The sequence below is a fragment of the Bos javanicus genome, chromosome 20 (assembly GCF_032452875.1).
Source record: "Bos javanicus breed banteng chromosome 20, ARS-OSU_banteng_1.0, whole genome shotgun sequence".
Lineage (NCBI taxonomy): Eukaryota > Metazoa > Chordata > Mammalia > Artiodactyla > Bovidae > Bos > Bos javanicus.
This window is the reverse complement of record NC_083887.1, coordinates 3,653,771-3,678,458: the sequence shown is the minus strand read 5'-3', so window position 1 is coordinate 3,678,458 and position 24,688 is coordinate 3,653,771. Positions and strand designations below refer to the sequence as shown.

Here is a 24,688-nt window from a genome sequence, read left to right as displayed (position 1 = left end):
GAGGGTTCGATCCCTGGGTTGGGAAGACCCCCTGGAGGAGGGCATGGCAACCCACTCCAGTGTTCTTGCCTAGAGAATCCCATGGACAAAGGAGCCTGGCGGGCTACAGTCCATGGGGTCACAAAGAGCTGGACACAGCAGAGCTACTAAGCACATGATGTTAGAGTCGCAGTCTCACCACTAATCTTGTTTTGCCCTCAGACTTTACAGTTCCCTTTAATGGGTTTCCACTGAAACATCTTTCTCTCCCTCTTGATTCTGCTCACTGTACCCTGAGGAGTTAGTGGTTGGCAGCAGAAACCTCCTTTCCGTAGGACAGAAAGTGGGCCCTCTCCCAGGTTTCCGTAAGCTTTGCTGGACTACCACCCCTGACCTCCAAGCTGCCATGGGTGCACCCCCTGCCCGACTAACATTCAAGTTGCCTGTGTGAAGGAGTGATTTGTTGCGGCCTCTAACTGCTTCTTCTCTTCCTTCCTTTTTGTCATCCTGCAGTGTTCTGTGCCAAGGTCTTTGTGGCTAGGCTGCGCCAACCTGGTAGAGAGCATGTGCGCACTGAGTTGCCTGCAGAGCATGCCCAGTGTCAGATGTCTCCAGGTGCCTCTCTTCTTTCTTGTTGTAAATGTGTTTTTTACGTATACCATGAACATTTGTTGAAACTTGCAGTAGTGTGTTTAATCCAATGTTAAGTCTGCTAAATGTTCTGTGTAACCCTCTGCTTTCCTCCAGCCTGGGTGCCCTACGTGGAGGAGTTCATACCTAGAGGGGCCCTTCTGAGCAAATGGGTCTTTGGCTGGGCCCTATTCTGCTCCTCTTTTTCCGCTCCTGCTTTTTATCCTCCCAACCCCCACCTTGAATCTGTGATTCTCATGTTTAATAGTTGTGCATGTACCCCCAAAACCTTGACATTTTCCATTTGGCTACCTTTAACAGTTCTTTCTTGAGTTGGGAGGGTTTCATAATTAAAGTGGTGATTTTTCTATTTTGAAACTCATCCTTTTGGCTTGCTTTCTCTCCCTCCTTCCATAAAGGAGTGGAGAGGGAATCACTAACAGTATAAAGCCTCAAATTGAAGTTTATAAAGATCACAGCTTTATGCTGGCAATAACTGTCAGTTTGGGCCACCTCCCAAAGACCAGAGCTGACACCTGTCCTTAGGGTCCACCCAGTTTTCCAGGCCGAGGCTGGCAGAGAATTCCACAGATAAAAGTAAAACTCTTTGGGGGTGTGGGAGGGGTTGCTCCGATAAAAGCTATTAGCAGGAGTGCAGCTGGGCTAACCTCACATGTTGGGATGGATTCTAAGAGAGTCAAGGCGGAAAACATTGTGACTTTATTGGGAAAGCTCTGTTTAGAGAAAGCATGTGTTTAATTTAGTATGGTTTCAGTAGCAGTATTCAATTTTCATCACTGTATATTCCAGACAGTTTGATATACCTTTAAAAAGCAGTATTGAATTCCTGGCATCCTGTTGAGACTGCCCTGTTTTAGGAAAACACTGTAGAATCAAGAAATGATTTAGAGGGATCTTACTGATGGAATGAGTTTACTTTACTGTTCTCAAGGTAATCTCTCTATTCATGTTTACAGTCTTTAAATGGAGTTGGGGAGCCAGAAAGGGGGAAAATTTCCTTCATATTGGGATTGTGAACATTCTGAGCTGCGCTAGTGTGGTTATTGATTCAGATTGCTTTCTTTAGAAAACAGTTAACTTGAGAGTGAAGTCAATATAAGATCCAGTTATCTTAGAGTCTATATGAAAAGTTGAGTTAGGACTCTTAGGGTCCAGGGATTGGGTTTTCAGTAATGCGCCAGTGTAATGCATATTTACTCTTGGAAAAGCAGCTTCTCTGCATGTGATATAACTTTAACAAAAATGTTTTTGAAATAGCAGACTGAGATTATTGCATGTGCTCTCCTTGGTGCTAAATAACGGATATTTGCATTATAGTAATGGTGTGTACATCTTTGTCTTCTATTTTTCTGAAAATGCTTACTTGAATGTTATAGTTGCTTTTTAGTGGATTGATCCAGTTTCTATCCAGAAATTTAAGCAGGCGAAGAATTGTAGTTGTTAATGACATCTGGAAGTGCAGATTATTTTTATTGCATTTAGTTAAAAGTAATTGACCAACGGAAGGCCTTATTCAGTATATTTTAGTAGCAGTATTGTGAATTCTCTGGAGTTGGGGTGAGTGGGAGGGAGCAAATAGGGTTTCTACCTTGAAAATGGAAACCCAGATAAGTTACTTCTTTGACTCATCTCTCCCAGTGAAAATCATTTAAGAGAAAAAATATAAACGTTGCCTTGAATAGACCTTAAAATAAGGTGAAATATTGAGTGATATTCACTGAAATGTTAATGGAACAAATAGTATCTTCAGAGGTGCATTGGGGAATTTTGTTTACTTAGATTTTTATTTTCTTTAGTTTATGGAAGAATATGCAGCACAGTAAAGTGAAATATGCACTCAGCTGATTGGAGTTAGATCATTCTATTTTGTTCCATCTGTGAAAGGAAAGTAAACATATATAAATGAACTTCGAAGACTTTCCTTCTGTCAGTTCTTTGGTTTTATATATTATTTTAATTGTCTACCTCCAGTATCCAAAACAAATACTAAAAGTTAGTGACTTAATTTGAATAGGGGCTTTTTCAAAGAATGCCTATTGCTTATAAGCTACATCTTATTTTTGTCACAAAGATGACTTCTGCATTCACATTCTCAGCAAGCCCATTTTAAGAAGGCCTTAGAAAAGCAGGAACAGGCTACCCGAAGAGCCTGGTTGACTATGCTAGAGCTCTGGAATTGCATGAAAGGGCCCCCTTAAAATGACCACGTGCACCAGGGAACAGTTGCAACTTCAGCCAACTAGCCTATCTATTGGCTGATTTATCATACCATTTGAAAAGCAGGAGTAAAGTTAGTACTGTAGTTGCCTTTAGGCATAATGTATTCCTCTAGTTTCTGCTGTGAGAGAGGAAAAGGAATAGGAAAGACAAAAAAATAAAAACCATTCATTTGCCTCAGTAAAACTGTTTTAAAGAAAACTCCACTCACCACCAGTTCTACTCAGGGCTTCATATATATTAGCTTTGTGACAACCCTATGAGGTAGGTATTATTCCCATTTTTTCAGATGTAGGAACTGGGACTCAGAGGTGATATGTATGATTCAACTCAAGTTAATCTGTGAAGTGGTAGAGCTAGCATTTGAATTCAAGATTTGCGTGATTCCAAAATTGATTTTCTTTCCTCTACACTGGAATGCTACTATTTCTAGAGTTTTCCATTTTAGTTTTGTTTGTTAAAACTTTGCTACTGAGATATCCGGTGTGTGGCTTATTTAGGCATTATTTGAAAATAAAAAAAGAAAAACCTGCCAAATATCTCTGGAGGGAGGAAATTACATTCCCGTTACCAAGCTGAGCCCTCCTGAATCTTAAAGCTAGTGAGGTTGCTGAGTGGCTTTTCTGAAAATTCAGTTCTGTGAATATTTCCTGAGCAATTGGTATGTGCCAGGGCCTGTATTGGTGCTGGGTATATAAAGGTGAGCAGTGCAGATTTAGTCCCTGCTGTCTTGGAGTTCATTGTAATAAGCAGACCTGGGGACACAAATTCAGCCCGAGTCACCAAGTCCAGGTGTGTATGTGTGTGTAATGAAATTCTGATGTTAGCCAAATATACGCACACATACACACACTTACATATTTACACATACATACATACTTTTAAAAATTGTGACTAACCCTCAACATTTTTTTGGAACAGTTGAACTAGAATATCTGAATGCCTCTGAACTAAGCTGAACTAAATCAATATTTCAGTTGGTTCAGTTATTCAGATTCAACCAGTTGATTGTTACATCATATAATCAAGAGTTCGGACCATGTATCTATGTATCACATATTATATATGATTGTATAATTATCATTTAAGTATCATTTATGACTATATATGTATTACACGTGTTGTAAAATACCCACCTTGTTTTTAAGTGTTGGGCTCTGGGTACTAGGTTATCTCATTGAATTCTTTATGGAGAAGTTATCTAGTTTGGCTTCTTTGTCTCTGAAGTTATGGAATTTAATTGACTTGTCTAAGGTTACACATTTATTTAAGCGGCAGAACTAGGTTAAGAGTTGGATCTGGGCACTTCCCTCGTGGTCCATGGTTGGGACGCTGCACTCCCAATGCAGGGAACTGGAGTTCTGTCACTGGTTGGGGAGCTAGATCCCTCGTGCCCCAACTAAGAGTTCCCATAATTGAGACCCTAGGCAGCCAAGAAGTAAATAAATATTAACAACCAAAAAACCTAGATCTGGGTAACTGCAAAACCAGTGTTCTGGTCAGCATGCTGTAGTGACCTTAACTTGACAACTGCCATTTTGGGGTTGAAAAAAATTCCCTTTTATTTTTATCATTAAAAGTTGAAGGCTGATGCACCTGGATGTAGAGGTTCTGTGTAGTGAACTGACACACAAGTTCCCAGCTAGGGATGCGCCTTTTTCAAGAGTTGCACTGATGATGATGATTTGGAGTGACAGAAGGGATTGTGAGAGTCGAGCTTCAGTGCCTTGCTTCTAGTTCCATTTGGGTAGTTGTTGAGTCACTAAGTGGCGTCCGACTCTTTTGCAACCCTGTGGCCTGTAGCCTGCCAGGCTCCTCTGTTCATGGAATTTCCCAGGGAAGAGGAATTTCCCAGGGAGTGGGTTGCCATTTCCTATCCCAGGGGATCTTCCCCACCCAGGGGTTGAACCCACATCTCCTGCACTGGCAGGTGAATTCACACTGAGCCACCAGGGAAGCCCCACTGTGGATATTGCTGTGCAGCAATGAATAGAACTTTTGACAGCTGCCTGTCTTGTTTCTTTTCTGTTCACTATGTATAGTGATCCACACTGATTGGAGGACACTACAGTTGGAACTTACAGCTGCCAACATAAGAGAATATTTTTTAGAGAAGGGAGATAGCTTGGTAGAAAGAATCGTGATTCTGGATCAGACAAACCTCAATTCTAGTCTTCTCTCTGGTGCCTGATAGCTTTGTGATGCTCGCTGGTCAGGTTTCCTATTCTCCTGACCCCCCCCCCCCCACCCCACCCCGTTTCCTCATCCTTTACATGAAGGTGGTTATATCTGCCCACACAGTTTTATGAAGTAGAGGGAGATAGCATCTACACCCTGCCATTGGTTGGCTATTGAGGGAATGAAAATTCGTTTCTTTCATCACTTGCCCCTGGTGCCCTGTCTGGCCTGACAGCCTCAGAGCCCAGGGCAGGATCAGAGTAAGATAAAAGGTTGGGTGTGTGATATGGCCCCTGCTGTCAGGGGTTCTTGTTTTGTCCAGGGCTGTGTCCTTAGGTCAGACGTGGCTGTTCCAACTCAGTGTCTTTTTTTTTCTAGTAAGTGTTGGGGATTTATTATTTCTTGTTCATTATTCTGTTGAACTCTAGGGCCAATAATGGGAAGGCTTGACATAACCTTTCAATGGTAGAGTGTAGTATTTTATGAACATTAAAAACCTTTTTTTCTCTTTATAAGAAAATTTACTCAATATAGTTTATTAAAAAAAAAAATCCATTGGTAACCTCACCACTCAGTGAACATTTGTTGCTGTTTTAAGGTCTCTCTTCCTCCTGCCTGTTGGGCAGGAAGGAATTCATCAAATTGTGCAGGTTCTCTTCATTATTGCGGTGATGAAAATGATTATAAGAGTGGTGTTTTAATGTCCTATGGAACCCCACAGTGTGACTTTGGAATCATGAGAAGGATGAAAGAGGGTTTAGCATAATGCCGCTCACACTTCTACTCACCTGGAATAGCTCTGGATTTAGCTGTACTAGATAGATAGCAAGACTCTTAGCAAGATTTTATGTGAAAAATTCTATGGAAATTTCCAAACACACAAAAGTAAAGAGACCCTTTCAACTCAACTGTGAACAGTTTTCAAAATGAAGCTATTCTTAGTCCAACTTTCTCTTTCTTGAACTTTGTTTTTTCTGGAGCATTTTTAAACAAATCTGAGATAGCTTTTAAAAAAGAAGGAGCATGACAAATCAGTGTTTTATGTTAGCAAAAAAAAGAATCATAAAAAAGGCTCAAAGAATTAAAAATAGTACAACTAATATAGAAAGTTATAAAAGACATATGTTTCCTTTGAACCCAGGTCTCACTTCCCAAAGTGTTACTTAGGAGTTTCTCCTGTTATCCTTTAGATAGAAGCTTAAAAAACTACAAATATGACCATATTATACATATTACTTTTCAATTAATAGCTTTTTCAAATTAGTAAGATACGTTGCCCATCTTTCCATATCAGCATATGAGACCATGTGAACCCTGTTCTTTTTAATAGACACAAAAATATTTCATTATGTTGGTTTTATCATTTAAAAATATATATATATCCAGTTCCCTATTAAAGTAATTTTGGGGCTCAATTTTTTTCTGTCATGGCACTGTATTTGAATGAATGTATATTTTTAGGCTTGAATAATTATGTATGTAGAATAAGTTCCTAGAAGTACAGTTGCTTGGTCAACAAATATCAGTGTTTTTTATTAAATCGTCCATTTACAGAAAAGTAATAATCTCTCCTATCCATCCCCCCAACAAATGTTAACAGTTAATGTTATCTAGCATTGCATATTTCAGTTTTTTCATTCATAGAATTTGTTACTCCACAATTATAGGGATTTTCTTATTTTATTAAAATAGGGAAAATGGGCTCACTGTAGAAAAACCACAGTACAGTCTCCTTTATTTACTTATCATCATAGTACAGACATGTCTCCAGATTTTGTAAAGCCTAACTCTTTTACCAGTGGAAATTTCACCAACTTTTATCATCCATAGATTTCAGAGGAGTACAGTTTTTTTTTTCTTTCTGAATTACAATACAATGTATATAAATATAGAAATCTTAATTGTTGATTATACCTCAGTGATCTGTCACAAAATGAAGTGATTTATTTTGATAGAAGTGGCTAAATTGTTTCCATGGAGGGTGGACCACTTTATAGTCTAGTTTATTTCTATAAGCTCTGGATATCATTTAAAAATATTTAAGGTTTACTTTTAAAATATTATTAAAAATAACCTATACTTGTTCAAAATTAAACTAATAATAAAAAATGACAAATAGTAACATGGTGAATTAAGACTTTCTACCGTCATTTTAAATCACTGAATAACATTCCATTTAATATACATATTGCTGATTTTAAGAAACCCTCCCTCTTTGTCAAGACTTTTTCAAGTTTTTGAGACATCCATGTTGAGTAGAAGGTCATTGTAGATAAGTCTTTGGATACTTCTTTGATTATTTCCCTAGGTGAAAGAGTGTGCACATTGAAACACTTTAGGTTGCTAAATTGTACTTTTGACAAGTTGGGTCAGTTTCCACTCCTTAGAGCAGTGGATGAGAGATTCCCTTTTTATATGTCTTTGCTGGCATTGGATAGTTTAATTTTAATTTTTTTTTCCATTCCTGTGAATGAAAATGTTAAAATACGTGTCTGTTTACTGGCCATTTCTACTTGTCTTCTGTGCCTTATCTCTTCATACCTACTTGGTATTTTTCTAAAATGACTTTTTTAAAAAAAATCTCAGTTTAGGAACTCTTTATATATTAAATATGGTAACTCCTGTCATTTATTGCAGATGTTTTCCCCTGACTTTGGCCTTTCAGTTTGGTTGATAATGCTTAGAGATTTTTACTTTAAATATAGTCATATTTATTCTTTTTATTAATTTATTTTTATTGAAGTATAATTGATTTACAGTGTGTTAATTTCTGCTGTACAGAGTGATTCAGTTATGTACACACACACACACACGCACGCACGGTTTTTTTCATCTTCTTTGCCATCATGGCTTGTCCCGGACGTTGACTCTGGTTCCCTACGCTGTAGGGACCTTGCTTGTCCCTCTCTGTAAGGGTCCGCCTTTGCCTGCCCCGCACTCCAGTGCGTCCTCCACGCCCGCCTCCCATGGCAGCCGCGTGTCTGTGCTCTGTGTGTGCGTCTGTTTCGTAGATCGGGGCACGTGTGTCGTGTTTTAGATTCCACATAGAAGCGTTTTCATGCGGCATTTGTCTTTTTCTTTGTGAGTTGCTTCACCTGGTGTAATCTCCAGGTTCTTCCACGTTGCCAGAAATGGCACTTTGTTCTTTTGCATGGCTGAGTGACATTCTCTTCTGTGTGTGCACCGCATCGTTTTTTATCCAGTCCTCTGTCAGTGGACATTTAGATTGTTTCCTTGTGTGGCTGTTGCGAATAGCACGCTGTGAACATAGGGGTGCATGTGGATTTTTGAATTATAGTTTTGTAGGGATATACGCCCAGGAGTGGGATTGCTAGATTGTATGCTGACTTTAATTTTCTGAGGAGCCTATCATTCTGTGTTCCATAGTGGCTGCACCAACTTACATTCCCACCAGCAGTGTAGGAGGGTCCCCTTTTCTCAATACCCCCTCCAGCATTTGTTATTTATAGACTGTAAGAAAATAATCTAATTTCTGGTTGTGCTGGGTCTTGGCTGCTGCCTGCAGGCTCTCTCCAGCTGTAGAGTCAGGGCTGCTCCTCGTTGCGGTGCACGGGCTTCTCACTGCGGTGGCGTGTCTTGTTGCAGAGCACAGGCTCTAGGTGCTGTAGCCCACGGGCTCAGCAGCTGTGGCATACGGGTTTAGTTGCTCTGTGGCAGGTGATCTTCCTGGGCCAGAGACTGCACCCATGTTCCCTGCGTTGGCAGGCAGATTCTCATCCCCTATTGCTGTAGACTTTTTACCATGGCCTTCTGGTTAGTGTGAGGTGGTTTTCATTGTCGTTTTCCTTGGCATTTCTCTAATAATTAGCAGTGTTGAGCATCCTTTCATGTGCCTATTGGCCACCGTAGTCGTTCTTTTCCTTTGCCATTCTTCCAGTGGTCTTTGGCTTTGTTTTACATTTAAATCTTTCTGTTCCTTTTGCAGTTTACTTTGGTAAATTCTTTGAATCAGGGATCCACATTCTTTCCAAATGGCCACTCTGTTTTCTGCATACTATTTGCTGATCCAGCTTTTCTCCATTGCTTTGAAATCATATGATTATTTCATTTCCTTAAATCTGATAATGTCCACTCATACAAATCTCTTTCAAGATTTTGTTTTTCTTCATTTCCCTAGTATCATCATCAGTTTTTAACTTATGTGGGGTTGCCATGGTCTGCAGTATATCATGCTGTCTTTTATACAAATAATGCTGGTTTCAAAGTGTCTTGTTAGTGATGATAAACTTTGAAAGTTAAAAATTTCAAAGTGCCAAACAGAACGATTTATTTTAGCATTTTTCTAAAGAAGTGATTTTTCCTGTTTTTTACTATGAATTGAAATTGTTGGATATTTTTAAAAATCATTTCCATGTCATATTTTCTGAAAACAGAGTGACTTTATGATCTCAGAATTTGAAGCAGCAGAAGCAGTAGCAAGTAAATTCATATTTTGGAGAAAGTTCTAATGACAGCACAGTGGTTGGCATATAGTACTAACATTCAAGAAGTAGCACTTGATTAACTCATGGATCATACACATATGTTTAAACACTCAAGAAATCACATACATTTGCCATGGTTGAGAGCTTCTGCTATGGGAAAATGAAAATGACACCTTGTCTTACTGACAGTTTTAATTTATGGTTTCCAAAACAGTGTATGTGATGGATACGGTTTAACAGTGTACATAATTTAAGGATAGGTAGGTGGATAAATGAAATTCAGACCACATCAGAAAATGCCTTTTTAGTTTTTCAACAAAAATAACACAGTATGCCTCATACTAAAGTCTTTTATATTGCTTGTAAGAATTCTGGTTTTTGTACTTCTGTTGATTTATACTTATTGTTCTGTTTATGAAAGTAACATTTTTTCATTGCAAAAATTATGGATAGTAGAAAAGTATAAAGAAGAAATTAATCATTCAACCATATTCTCACTTTTAGTGTCCATTCTTTTGTTTTTTTCCCTTGACATTTTATTTCTGTGTGTGTGTATATTTTGTTTATAGATAGGCTTATACTCTATATATACTGAATTATAACCCCATTTTTACCAATATGGTTCACATTAATAAATCTAGGTCTTCATTTTTAATAATTATATAGAGTTTTAATTGTCTGGATGTATAGTAATTTAATCACTCTCCTACCGATGGACATTAAGGTTATTAAATTTTAGTCTGTACTTACTTATTAGGTTGTATGTACAATAATGTAATCACTCTCCTACTGGTGGACATTAAAGTTACTAAGTTTTAGTCTGTACTTATTTCTTAGGTTTTATTCATTGGAAAAATTCTAAATCAAAGGGTATAAACTTTTTAAGGTTTTCTGACATTGACCAATCCACCACCAAAAAGTTATTCTGATCTACATTATTCTCAGCAGTATATGATAGTAGAAATAAATACCCAATGTGGAAAACTGGAAAGCATAGGAAAACACAAAGAATGCATTAAAAAAAATCATACTTTGTTTACTCATTTGTTTATTCTTCAAGCAGCAAATATTTATGAAGCTTCTACTATGTACCAGGGATTATTGTAGGGGCTGGAAATACAGGAGTGCACAAAAAGCCACTCTGTCTTGAAACTTAAATTTTAGTGGGGACAGAAAGGAAATAAGTAAATCACATGGTATTTTAGGTAGTAAGAAGTGCTATGGAGAAAGGGGGAGGTAGGGCACTCCAAGGAGGCTTTTGTTTTACAAGAGATGGGACGTCATTAGAGAAAACTGTCTGCAGTGCAGGAGACCCGGCTTTGACCCCTGGGCTGGGAAGAGCCCCTGGAGAAGGAAATGGCAACCCACTCCAGTATTCTTGCTTGGAAAATCCTATAGACCAAGGAGCGTGGTGGGCGACAGGCCATGAGGTTGCACGAGTCAGACCCGACTTAGCGACTAGCCCACCACCAGAGGAGCAGTTTATCCTGCTAACATGTTAATAGGATCTCTGTCTTCTGTATAGATGATAGAATGAAGAGAGAAAACAAGGGGGCCAACTCTGAGGTTGAGCAGTGTATTAGTCATGGTTCCCCAGAGAGATAGAACCAGTAGTGCTAGGTAGGTAGATGGATAGATATTTTAGAGAATTGGCTCACATGATTGTGGGGACTGGCAAAGTTGAAATTTGTGTGGCCAAGCAGCTTAGAAATGCAGCCAAGATTTCGGTGTTACAGTCTGGAGGCAGAATGTTTTCTCTGTGGCCCTCAACTTACTAAATAAGCCCTGTGTACATTTTGGAAGGTAGTATGCGATCAGATCTACAAAATAACCTTCACAGCAACCTATAGATTAAGGCTTGACCAAACAACTGGCTGACTTGACACATAAAATTAACCGTTACAACTGTGAATGAAAAGAGGCCAACTTTGGAGTTAGGGATACAAATGGAAACAGAAGCAGCCCGTGACCAAATGAAGAAAAGTGAGTGTGACGTTAGTAAGCGTGATACCAATCTTACCAAGCCAGTACCATTTGTATCACCAGTATCTAATAACCATAGTCAGAGGTGATTTGGACTTTTGAGTCCCCAGTATGGGAAGATAAAAATATGGTATATGTCTACTTGTGACAATGAAGTGCTTTAGTATTGACTCTTCAAGAAGAATCATTCAGTACATAGTACTCATTTTGTAGAAGAACCAAACGTGTGTAGGGATCTCACAGTTAACACTTAGCCAGTCACATTACTAAGCCTTTTCCTGTACTTTTTTTTAATCCTCTGAACAGTTTTATGAACTAGGTTTCGTTATGTCTGTTTTATACATGAGGAAATGGAGATTCAGAGAGAAAGAAAGCTTGTGACTTGCCTAAGGGCACATAAAAGTAAGGGGCAAAACCAGAATTTAAACAGTCCCTTTGGTTCCCGTACGCTTTGCTTTGGTGGTATTAGTCTCTCAGTGGTTTTAGTCTCTTAAGTCATATCCAACTCTTTGCGATGTCATGGAGCCTGCCAGGCTCCTCTGTCCATGGAATTTCCCAGGCAAGAACACTGGAGTGGGGTAGCTATTTCCATTTCCAGGGGATCTTCCTGACCCAGGGATTGAACCCAGGTCTCTTGCTTGTCAGGTAGATTCTTTACCGTAGAGCCATGTGGGAAGCCCCTCCAATACACCTTACTGCCTCTCAAAGTAGAAACTGTTTTCATAGAGACGATTATGTGCATTTTAAGTTGTAAATAGAGTTTTCTAGGACAATTACGCAATAGGAATGCTATTTATGTTGTTACACCAGTAGCTTACATGATCAAATATCTCTTCTTTAGAGCCCTTCTCTGGCCACCCAGTCTAAAATAGCTTACTGCTTTTCACTCTGTTCCTTACCCTACTTTATTTTTTCTTCATGGCACTTAGCACTGCCTGAAATTACATTCTGTGTTTGTATTTTTTTTTCCCCTCCCCATTGTCTTTCTCCCCATGGAAACCCCAAGTTCCATGAGAAAAGGGTCATGTCTTAGTCTGCGTGAATAAATTCACCTGTTTGTAAAATAGTTTCTGAACAGGCAGAATAAACTGGAGAAGAAGAAATGGCTGTCTAAGCTAGGGACTGTTGGGATTATATGGTGTAGTAGTATTTGCTGTCATAGCCAGAACTACTTTGGACTTAGTTCGCTGAGTTCTTTGAACTCAAGTATTCTTGTGAATTGAAGGAGTTTCTTGAGGAAAAAATGATTTTGCTTTGAAGACTAGCTTGTTGTATTGTTGTTTTGCTTAAAAAATAATCTTTTCTGATTATAGAAGTAATGCATGCATATTGTAGAATGTTGGGATAAAATTAGAAAGAAAAATGAGGAATAATTTAGGGAATATCATTCTTAATAATTTGACATATTTTATTTGAGTTTTTAACCTGTGCATTGCTTTACATCCTTGAGAATTTTATCTATATAATTATATAACCTTATATGCTTTTATTTTACTTTACATACTTTGTACACTTATTCAGGCTTATTGTGTTTATATGTTACTATTATTAAAAATTTCTCATGATTTGAAATGACCACATTCCATGAACATCCTATAATTTGACATTTTTCTGGATGCTTAGACTCTTCACTTTTATTTATTAAAAATGAATCGCCATCTTTTGGCACAACTCTTTGCCTTCCTTTTCAATTACTTAGGATATATTCCTAGGAGATACACTGTATATATCTTGTCATATTGCTTTCCAGAGGGTTTGCATCCTCACTAGGATTGAACATTGCTATTTTGAATAAGTTTAACTAGGCTACTTTGTGTAACTCAGTAGTATACTCTTAAAATCACAGGCCTCTTCTGAAATGGCAACTCTTCTCTGAGAAATTTGAGTATATGTTGAGTCAGCTAAGCCATGGCCTACTAAAAGAAGATCTAATAATACTGGATATACTTGGCCAAGAGAAAGAATTTGAGAGACATTTTCAAACACAGAACACCTGTGCCAGTCTGCGCCTTCTTACTGAATCACTTGGGTGCTCTGATAGTAATTCAAAAATGAGATCATGCAGTTTGGGTGGGATTATTTAGAAACTACTTAGAACATAGTGTTAAACATATCGCCCATACATTTTGTACATTTTTTACTGTCTGCTGTGTGCCACGCACTGTACTGTGACCTGGTAGCACAGAACCTGCTGCCAGTTTTTGTAGATGGGTGGCATATGAAAACTCTTCATAAGAAGAGCTTTCTATTCCTTCCTCCCTCCCTCTAAAAAACCAGGAGTCGCTTACTGAAGTCCTTGTACAATCTCTTAGAGCTTGCTTCGTTTTTAAATTCAGAGTAAAAGGCAAATGTTAAATCCTTCATCTGTGGAGACAACAAGAGATGAAAAATTAAGGACTAAAGTAATGGTAACCAGAAGAATTAAAAGACGCTTACTTTTTGGAAGAAAACATACATAGCATATTGAAAAGCAGAGACATTACATTGCCTACAAAGGTCCGTCTAGTCAAGGCTATGGTTTTTCCTGTGGTCATGTATGGATGTGAGAGTTGGACTGTGAAGAAGGCTGAGCACCGAAGAATTGATGCTTTTGAACTGTGGTGTTGGAGAAGACTCTTGAGAGTCCCTTGGACTGCAAGGAGATCCAACCAGTCCATTCTGAAGGAGGTCAGCCCTGGGTGTTCTTTGGAAGGAATGATGCTAAAGCTGAAACTCCAGTACTTTGGCTACCTCATGTGAAGAGTTGACTCATTGGAAAAGACTCTGATGCTGGGAGGGTTTGGGGGCAAGAGGAGAAGGGGACGACAGAGGATGAGATGGCTGGATGGCATCACTGACTCGATGGACATAAGTCTGGGTGAACTCCAGGAGTTGGTGATGGACAGGGAGGCCTGGCGTGCTGTGATTCATGGGGTCACAAAGAGTCGGACACAACTGAGCAACTGAACTGAACCAGAAGAAACTATCACCTCATTAATTTCAAAGTAAAAACTTTGCCAGAAGCATTGCACAGAGGGATCTGTGGAGTTCACAAGGAAAGAGATGGATTAACCCCTATTTGTCAACTGGTAGTGATGGCCTGGGGAAGACGCTGAGTCTGTAATGTCCTCAGTCAGCACTAGATTGAGTTCTTTACTAAGGCCATCTGATGGTAGTGGTGAAAAAGGGCGCAAAAGATTTCAGCACATGTTTTTTCCTGGGGAATCCTGTAGCTTGAAGTGTTGGATATTAATTATTAAAAACCAGCCATTGAAAAATATATTTTTATTTATTTTGAGACAGTGTTGAGCTTAGTTATAAGTACACAATACTAAGAACCTTTTGCTTCTCAAACTGTATGAAAATAAAGCTGACTTTATGGTTTGTCATGTTCTAGTGTTTTGGTGTATATTTCTTACAAAGGAAGATGTTCTACATAATCCTAATTGAGTCAAATCAGTAAATTAGCATTTGACACGTTACTGCCATCCGGTCCTTGGTGTCTGAGTTTCATCAGAGGTCCAGTTCTGTCCTTTGTAGCAAAGGCATCTACTTCAGAGTAATGAACTGCCTTGAATTGTTGTACTTTAATTTATTTCAGTCTGGAACAGATTGTCAGGCTTTTTCTGGACTTCTGTATCCTTGGCACTTTTGAAGATTACAGATCAATCATTTTGTAGTATGTCTGTCAGTTTGGATTTGTTTTCTTATGATTAGATTTAGTTTATACTAGGAAGTCTTTCCGAGAAGGCAATGGCACCCCACTCCAGTACTCTTGCCTGGAGAATCCCATGACGGAGGAGCCTGGTGGGCTGCAGTCCATGGGGTCGCTAAGAGTTGGACATGACTGAGCGACTTCACTTTCACTTTTCACTTTCGTGCATTGGAGAAGGAAGTGGCAACCCACTCCAGTGTTCTTGCCTGGAGAGTCCCAGGGACGGGGGAGCCTGGTGGGCTGCCATCTGTAGGGTTGCACAGAGTCGGACACGACTGACGCGACTTAGCAGCAGCAGCAGGAAATCTTTGAAATCACAAAAGTGATGCTTTATTTATGATTCTGATTTGTTTCATTACTAATGGTGGCCATCTTGATTACTTGAATAAGTAATAATAAGGAGCTTTCTTCACTATAAAGTTACCCTTTTTCTCTTTGTTACTAAATATTTTGTGGAGAGAGACTTTGAAACTATCAGTTCGGTTCAGTTGCTCAGTCTTGTCTGACTCTGCGACACACCAGGTTGTGACACCAGGCTTCTCTGTCCATCAGCAACTCCCGGAGCTTACTCAGACTCATGTCCATTGAGTTGGTGATGCCATACTGAACTGTATGAATGTCCTCTTTTCATTAGAATTTCAGTTTATTTACTTATTGGTATAGACTTGTGGTTTCTTGTTTTATTCAGTGGGTTTTAATCTGTTATTATGATTATTTATTTTGATGGTTAGATTATTCAGTTTGGTCACTGCACTTTCAAGCTGGGTCCTGTGTCCTTTTGATCTGTCCTCATAATTCTTTAAGCACTTCCTTACTTTCTGCTGCAACAAAATTTTTCTCATCTTGTATTTTCTCATCGTCAGCCCTGGAATTAGTCAATGCTGTAAGGAGCCTTGGTTTCTTTTAGTGAGGAATGACACAGTGGTAAAGAATCCACCTGCCAATGCTGGAGGCACAGGAGATATGGGTTCAATCCCTGGGAAAATCTCCTGGTAGAAAATGGCAACCCCTTCCAGTATATTTGCTTGGAAAATTCCATGGGCAGAGAAGTAACCCATGGGGTTGCACAGAGTCGACACAGCTGAGCGATTGTTACACACACACACACACAGAGTAAGTGTGCTTAGTGCTATTGGGATATCACTGCTTCTGTAAGCTCTCAGCCAGCAGGGTTAGGTAATATATATAAAATTTTGTCTCTTGTGAAAAATATACCTCTTTTTCTACGTATTAAAAACCACGAGCTCACAGTGATAGCTTCAATTCTAGTCCTGTCTTAGAGATTTCATTCTAGTATTCTAAGGTAGCCCTTTTCATATTTCAAACTCCTTTCTCTAACAGTGAGAAACAGTGACTCCTGTTTTCCACAGTATATTTACTTACTTGGTCAGTTCTAGAATGAACAGTAGTTTTAGAATTGCTTACCTATATCATTGAAAAATAAATTACTAACCATACTGAATATTTCTTTACCATTAACTTTTGTTTTTGGATCTATATTCTAGCTGCTGAGTTCCAAAGTCACTTAATTTTTTCCTCATCATTAAGAATGATTATGTTACTCATTTGAAATGTGTTTAGGTTCATTTGTTTCTGTGGATACTCCAACTCTCTTCCCAATCCTTGTTGACTTTATTTTAACTTTTTTGAGTATATAAAGCATTTAATGTAGTTCTAAGAGTAAAACCAAAAAGGTATTGTCAAGCTTTCTGTCCTGTTCCCATTCCTCCATTCTTTGCATCCCATTTCCGTTGGGTAACTGATGTCACTAGTTTCTGGTTTATCCTCCCTGGGTTTCTTTATTCACTAAGGAATAGATACACAGATTCATATTTTCTTATTTCTGCTTATTTCTTACACAAAGAGTACCATATGGGTAGATGCTATTTTGCACTTTGCTTTTTTCACCTAAAAATGTACCCTGAAAATTACTCTGTATCAGCACATGGAAGCCTTTCTTTCTCTTGCTTAAGGCTGCATGCCGTGTGTTGATACACGATAGTGTATTCAGCCAAAATTTCATATATGGCCTTGTAGGTAGTTGCTTTTTTGTTTTGAAGTAACAAGCAGTCCTCCAGTGCATGTGTTTATCTTGTGCTGCTTGTGTATTTTCATACTATTTCATTATAGTGGGGTTGTTGGAGAAAAAGGTTGGTGTAGGATCAAAGGTAATGCTGGATGAAAACGTAAAGCTGCTTATGTAGTGTTTCATGTTTCCAAATTCTCCTCTAATAGGGTTGCACACACATTTGTCTTCTCCTCAAAAGTATACAAGAGTGCCTGTGGTCACTCAGTTACTAACAGAATGTCTTTTCATACTTGGGAGTATTTTTCAGTGTTAGGTGAGAAATGTGCAGCCTTCATTTGCATCTCTTTAAGTATGAGTAAGCCTTAACAGCTATTCTTAAAGGGCCATTTTTATATCTTTTAAAAAGTCTGTCTGTGTCTTTTCCTCATTTTCCCATTGGGATTTTGGTAACTTTTTTCCTCCTCAATTTAAAAGAAAAATTTAGGTATATAAGTCCTTTTACCTGTGACATACATTGTAAATATTTTTTCCAGTGTTCTAATTTTACCTTTTTCCAAATCGCTGAGCAGTTGGCCCACTTACTAAATTTATTAAAAATTCCCTCAGTTTAGCAGATGCAAACTAATACACAGTGGGTAAAGAACAAGGTCCTACTGTGTGTGTATATATATATACTTATCACAGGGAACTGTATTCAGTTAAACCATAATGGAAAAGAATATAAAAAAGAATGTATGCACATGTATAACTGAATCACTTTGCTGTATAGCAGGAACTAACACAGCATTATAAATCTACTGTACTTCAATTTTCAAAAGAAGTCCCTCAGTGATCTGAGATGCCACTGTGCCATGCACTAAATCTCTGTCTGTACCTGGGTCTATTTCTGGACATTCTCCTCCGTTAGGCCAGGATGTGGTTTGCCACATGGCCCTCTGGCCCAGCCCAGCCCTGTTTTTGTAAATAATGTTATATTGGATCGCAGCTGCACTCATTTATTTACCTATGGTCTATGGCTGCGTTTGCACTGCAACAGGAGAGTCAAGCGGTTGTACAAAGTGTGAGGCTCGCGAGGCTTGAGATGCTCACTCTCTCAGCCTCTACAGCACCTTGCTCACCCGTTTTTCCATATCAGCTTCTACTCTCTGTCCTGTTTTCTTTGTCTTACTGTCATTCTCTTAGGTTATTTTTCTGCTTTTCTTTAATGACTCTTAGTTACTACATTTTTCATTTCAATTTATCATTTGGGGGCATTATAATTTACTTTCATTTCTGTTATAGTCTCGTTTTTATTTCTTTTCTGAGTTAAATTTTATTTCTGCTTTTGGTACATTTTCTTTCTTGAGTTTTGACTCAAGACATTTAAGGCATTTAAGAAATTCATTCAATTCATATTCAAGGCATTTAAGAAATAACATCAAATGTTTGTTTGAGCATGTTTAGTGCAGTTTGGAGTACTCTTGTCAGTCACATTCTGTAAGTACAGTATGCCATAATGCACTAAGACAGTCACGGTATAGAATAAATTTAACTTTCTTATGCTTAACTATAACGATAGTATCTATGTACCATTCTTAGGAAAATTAAGAAAACAGTTACCCAGAATCACTCATTAGAGCTTAATTATCTTAATTATCTTGACGATCCCCAATTAAGAAAGGTTGATTTGAGGTTTTGGTTCTCTTCTCCTCCCTGCCCTTTCTTTTTTCATGTGTGGGGTTTTCATTAGCTGAATTTTCTTTTTTTGTGTGTAGATGAAGATTTGCTATGTCACTACATTTTGAGGGGCAGGACTGGCAGTTTGAGGTTAATTTTATAAGATTCCTAATTTAAGGACATCTTTTGCTAGTGTAATAAAATGTTTTTTGTTTTTTACTGGATGGCTTGTTTTGGGGTGGGGAGCAGGAGATTGAGGAGCAGGGGCTTTGCATCCTTTGAACATTCTTTGATCCTACAGGATCTTAAAATCTCTCCCCTGCCATTTCTTTTTCCGTTGATCATATAGTTTGCAAAAAATGCTTAGCTTTTCCTTTCCTTTTTTTAATTAATAAACTTTTAATTCTATTTTAGTTTGGCCACACTGTGCAACTGACAAGATCTTGGGACCAAACCCATGCCCCTAGCATTTAAAGCTCAGACTCTTAACTGCTGAACTGCTAGGGAATTCCCGAATAATAATTTTTAGAGCAGTTTTAGCCTAAAACTGAGTGGAAGGTATAGAGGGTTCCCAATTCCCATGTATTGCTTGTTCTTACACAGGCACAGTCTCCCCCACTGTTGACATCCTGCCTTAGAGTATTCTTGCCTGGAGAATCCCATGGAAGGAGGAGCCTGGCAGGCTACAGTCTGTGGGGTCGCAGGAGTTGGACACGACTTAGTGACTAAACCACCACCACCACCATGGACGAACATCACCATCGAGAGTCCATGGTTTACATTAGGGTTCACTTTTGTTCATTTTCCGGATTTGACAAATATTCAGTGACACGAGTCTACCATTATAGTGGCATACAGAATAGTTTCCTTGCCCTAGAAATCCTGTGTGCTCTGCCTGTTCATCCCTTTCTCCTCCTAACCGCTGGCAACCTCTGTTATTTTTGTTCTTTCCATAGTTTTACCTTTTCCAGAATGTCATATAACTGGAATCATTTAGTATGTAATATATAGCCATTTCACATTGGCTTTTTTCACATAGTGATATGCATTTGAATTTCCTTCATGTCGTTTTATAACTTGATGGCTTATTTCTATTTAGTGCCAAATAATATTTCATTGTTTCTGTTTATCTGTTCAGCTACTGAAGGACATCCTGATTGCTTCCAACTTTTGGCAGTTATCAGTAAAGCTGCTGTAAACATGAGTGAGCAACTTTTTGTGTGGACATAAGTTTTCAGTTTATATTTGGGTAAATACTGAAGGACATGATTGCTGGATCAGATGATAAAAGTATGTTTAGTTTCCTAAGAAACTGCTGAACTTTCAAGTGGCTGTCATTTTGCTTTTCCATCAGTAGTAAATGAGAATTCCTATTGCTCCACATCCTCATCAGCATTTGGTGGTGTTCTTGTTTTGGGTTTTGGCCATTCTGATAAGTGTGTAGTGGTACTTCATTGTTTTATATCAAATATGACATATGCTGTTGAACATCTTTTCATATGCTTACTGCCATTTGTATATATTCTTTGGTGAGGTGCCTGGTAATGTCTTGCCCATTTTTAAAATTAAGTTGTTTTTTAAAGTTCATTTTTAATTGGAGGATAAATTGCCTTGCGATGTTGTGTTGGATTCTGTTGTACAGTGTGAATCAGCTGAAAGTGAGCACGTGTCCCCTTCCCGTTGAGCCTCCGCCCTGGCCGCATCCCTCCCGCCCAGGCTGTCGCAGAGCGCTGGGCTGAGCCCGCGTTAGCAGCGGCTCCCCGCCAGCGGGCTGTTCACCAGGGCAGTGCATTTATGTCAGCGCTCTCTCAGTTTGTCCCTGCCTTCTCTTTCCCCCCGCCCCGTGTCCACAGGTCTTTCTCTGTGTCCTGCCCTTCAGATGTGTTCATCGTGCCATTTTCCTTGTGGTCAGTCGCTCTGTGACCCCATGGGCTGCAGCAGGTCAGGTTTCCCTGGCCCTCACCATCTCCTGGAGTTTGTGCAAACTCATGTCCATTCTTCTAGAGTCCCTATAGTATGTGATATTTATTTTTCTCTTTCTGACTTCACTATGACGACAGACTCTAGGTCTTACTAAGTTTTAGAGTTTTTTCGGGTTTTTTTGGCTAACAGTCCTTTATCAGATTTGTCTTTTGAAAATATTTTCTCCAAGTCTCTGGCTTCTCTCTTTTTTCATTCTTTTTTGATGTTGTTTTTCACAGAGCAGTGTTTTTTATTTTAATGAAGTGCAGCTTATCAATTCTTCCTTCATGTATTGTGCCTTTGGTGTTGTATCTAAAAAGTCATCACTATATCCAGGGTTACCTGGGTTTTCTCCTGTGATGCTGCAGTGACACTTGTTGAAAAGATGATCTTTGCTCCATTGTATTGTCTTTGGTCCTCTTGCAAAGATCAGCTGATTACAGTATGTTTGCTTCTGGACTCTTTCTCTGTTTCTTTGATCTATTTGTGTGTTCTTTCAGCAGTACCACATACTGCCTTGATTAGTGTAGCTCTCTATTAGGTTAGTGCAAAAGTAATTGCAGTTTTGGACTGAGAATTTTAAATCATTTTAACTAGGCTCAAACATATTTTTATTAATCAAAATAGGAACAATTACAATCAGCACATTTTGCCAGTGAGAAATAGCTTTATTCCTGTAGCATAAAAATCCATGCCTTGGGATTCAGTGACGTCAACATGCTTGGAAAGCATTTTCTGCCTCCTCCTTGTAGAAGCATTTCCCCTGAGAGAGGTTGTTGAGATGCTTGAAGTGGTAGTCATTTGGCGAGAGGTCAGGTGAATACTGTGGATGAGGTAAAACTTCATAGCTCAGTTTGTTCAATTTTTGAAGCATTGGTTGCGCAGTGAGTGGTTGAGCGTTTTGGTGGAGAAAGATTGGGCCCATTCTGTTGACCAATGCCAGCTGTAGGCATTTTTGGTGCATCTCATTGACTTACTGAGCATACTTCTCAGATGTAACGGTTTCGCTGGGATTCAGAGAGCTGTAGTGGATCAGACGGGTAGCAGACCACCAAACAGTGACCATGACCCTTCTTTGGTGCAAGTTTGGCTTTGGGAAGTGCTTTGGAGCTTCTTCTCAGTCCTTGCCAGTTGTCCATTTTTTGTTACATGTCACAGTCTGATCGAGAAATAGGTCGTTGTTGCATAAAATAAGAGAAGATGACACTTGAAAATGTTTTTTTTTTTTTAATTTTCAGTCGGCTCATGAGGCACCCACTTATTGAGCTTTTTCACTTTTCTAATTCGCTTCAAAGGCCGAACGACTGTAGAATGGTCAGCATTGAGTTCTTCGTCAGCGTCTCATGTAGTTGTAGGAGGATCAGCTTTGATGATTGCTCTTAGTTGGTTGGTGTCAGGTTCTGATGGCTGGCCACTGCACCCTCCATCTTCACAGCTCTCGTCTCCTTTGCCAAACTTCTTGGCTGACCTCTGCACCGTGTGTCCCAATTCCTAGGCCACATGCATTGTCGATACTGTGAGTTGTCTCTGCTGCTTTACAATCCAGTTTGAACTTGAATTAAAAAATTGCTCAAATTTGCTTTTTCTCTTAACATCATTTCCCTAGTCTAAAATAAATATAAAATAAACACCAAGTAATAAGTCATTCCAATACTTTGGCCACCTGATGCGAAGAGCTGACTCATTTGAAAAGACCCTAATGCTGGGAGAGATTGAGGGCAGGAGGAGAAGGGGACAACAGAGGATGAGATGGTTGGATGGCATCACCGACTCAATGGACATGGGTTTGGGTGGACTCTGGGAGTTGGTGATGGACAGGGAGGCCTGGTGTGCTGCTGTTCATGGGGTCGCAAAGACTCGGACACGACTGAGCTGCTGAATTGAACTGAACAAGTCATTAGCAAAGAAAGCGAGAAATGTGCATTAAAATGCTGTATAACATAACCACATTCACTTAAGAACGTATTCCAGTATCAAGCAGCAGAGTTCAGCAGTGCAGAGCTGTCGTTGCTTTTACACCAACCTAATAGTGGTTCTTGAAGTCTTCTGTTCCTTTAATTGTTTGACTCTTCTAGATCTTTTACTTCTTCATATAAACTTGAGCATTAGTTTGTTGTTATCCATAAAATAACTCTCAGGTTTTAGTTGGGATTACATAGAACATTTAGATCAAGTTGGGAAGAATTGATATCTTGATAATAATGAGTTTTACCATTTGTGAATATGGAATATCACTCTCTAGTTTGTTAATATCAGTTTTATAGTTTTTCCTCATACAGACTTTGTACAGTTTTTGCTAGCTTTATACCTAAATATCTCATTTTGGGTCATCCTAATGTAAATGGTGGGCTTCCCTGGTGGCTCAGTGGTAAAGAATCTGCCTGCCAGTGCAGGAGACATAATTAGGAAGATCATGGCATCCGGTCCCACCACTTCATGGGAAATAGATGGGGAAACAGTGGAAACAGCGTCAGACTTTATTTGTCTGGGCTCCAAAATCACTACAGATGGTGACTGCAGCCATGAAATTAAAAGATGCTTACTCCTTGGAAGGAAAGTTATGACCAACCTAGATAGCATGTTGAAAAGCAGAGACATTACTTTGCCAACAAAGGTCCGTCTAGTCAAGGCTATGGTTTTTCCAGTGGTCATGTATGGATGTGAGAGTTGGACTGTAAAGAAGGCTGAGCGCCGAAGAATTGATGCTTTTGAACTGTGGTGTTGGAGAAGACTCTTGAGAGTCCCTTGGACTACAAGGAGATCCAACCAGTCCATTCTGAAGGAGATCAGCCCTGGGATTTCTTTGGAAGGAATGATGCTAAAGCTGAAACTCCAGTACTTTGGCCACCTGATGCAAAGAGTTGACTCATTGGAAAAGACTCTGATGCTGGGAGGGATTGGGGGCAAGAGGAGAAGGGGACGACAGAGGATGAGATGGCTGGATGGCATCACTGACTCGATGGACGTGAGTCTGAGTGAACTCCGGGAGTTGGTGATGGACAGGGAGGCCTGGCATGCTGCGATTCATGGGGTCGCAAAGAGTTGGACACGACTGAGTGACTGATCTGATCTGAAGTTGGGAAGATCCCTTGGAGAAGGAAATGGCAACCCACTCCAGTATTCTTGCCTGGAAAAGATCATGGACAGAGGAGCTTGGCAGGCTACAGTCTATGGAGTCATAAAGAGTTGGATGTGACTTAGTGACCAAAGAACAACAAAATGAATGGTAATAACGTATCTTAATTTTAACTTGCACTTGTACATTGCTGATATATATAAATGTGGCTGATTTTATATCAGTCTTGCGGTAATTGCTTTTTAGTTCCAGGAATTTGTTGGTCATTTTTTTTTCCCCTACATAAGTGATCATGTAACCTGTGAACAAAGATAGTTGTATTTCTTTCTGATGTGTATACTTTTTAATTTCCTTTTGTCTCAAATATGACACATTAACTAGGACTCTCACCATAATGTTGAAAAGCAGTGGTGAAAGGGGACATCTTGGCATTGTTCCTTAGCACGAAAGCATCAGATTTTTTATCATTGCTATTGCTATTGCTGTTGCTAAGTCACTTCAGTCGTGTCTGACTCTGTGTGACCCCATAGACGGCAGCCCACCAGGCTTCCCCGTCCCTGGGATTCTCTAGGCAAGAACACTGGAGTGGGTTGCCATATCCTTCTCCAGTGCATGAAGGTGAAAAGTGAAAGTGAAGTCGCTCAGTCGTGTCCGACCCTCAGCGACCCCATGGACTGCAGCCTAGAGCCTAGAGGCTCCTCCGTCCATGGGATTTTACAGGCAAGAGTACTGGAGTGGGAGATGTTCTTTATCAAGTTGAATAGCTTCTTGCATTTGCCTTTCCATTTCCTTAAAGAGTGACCCTGGAAGACTGTTTC

The 24,688-nt window shown here is 39.4% G+C and overlaps 1 protein-coding gene across 6 annotated transcripts in view; it reads left to right on the top strand.

Moving 5' to 3' along the window:
* Positions 1 to 24,688, top strand: part of FBXW11 (F-box and WD repeat domain containing 11) — a 131,415-nt gene that overhangs the window by 41,183 nt on the left and 65,544 nt on the right. For 3 of the 6 annotated variants that reach the window (XM_061393213.1, XM_061393211.1, XM_061393212.1), the window contains exon 2: positions 493 to 594. The exons of the other annotated variants lie outside the window; for them this stretch is intronic. In XM_061393213.1, coding sequence (XP_061249197.1) covers positions 493 to 594 — 102 coding nt within the window. The remainder of the gene's footprint in view (positions 1 to 492; positions 595 to 24,688) is intronic. 6 annotated transcript variants of the gene reach the window in all.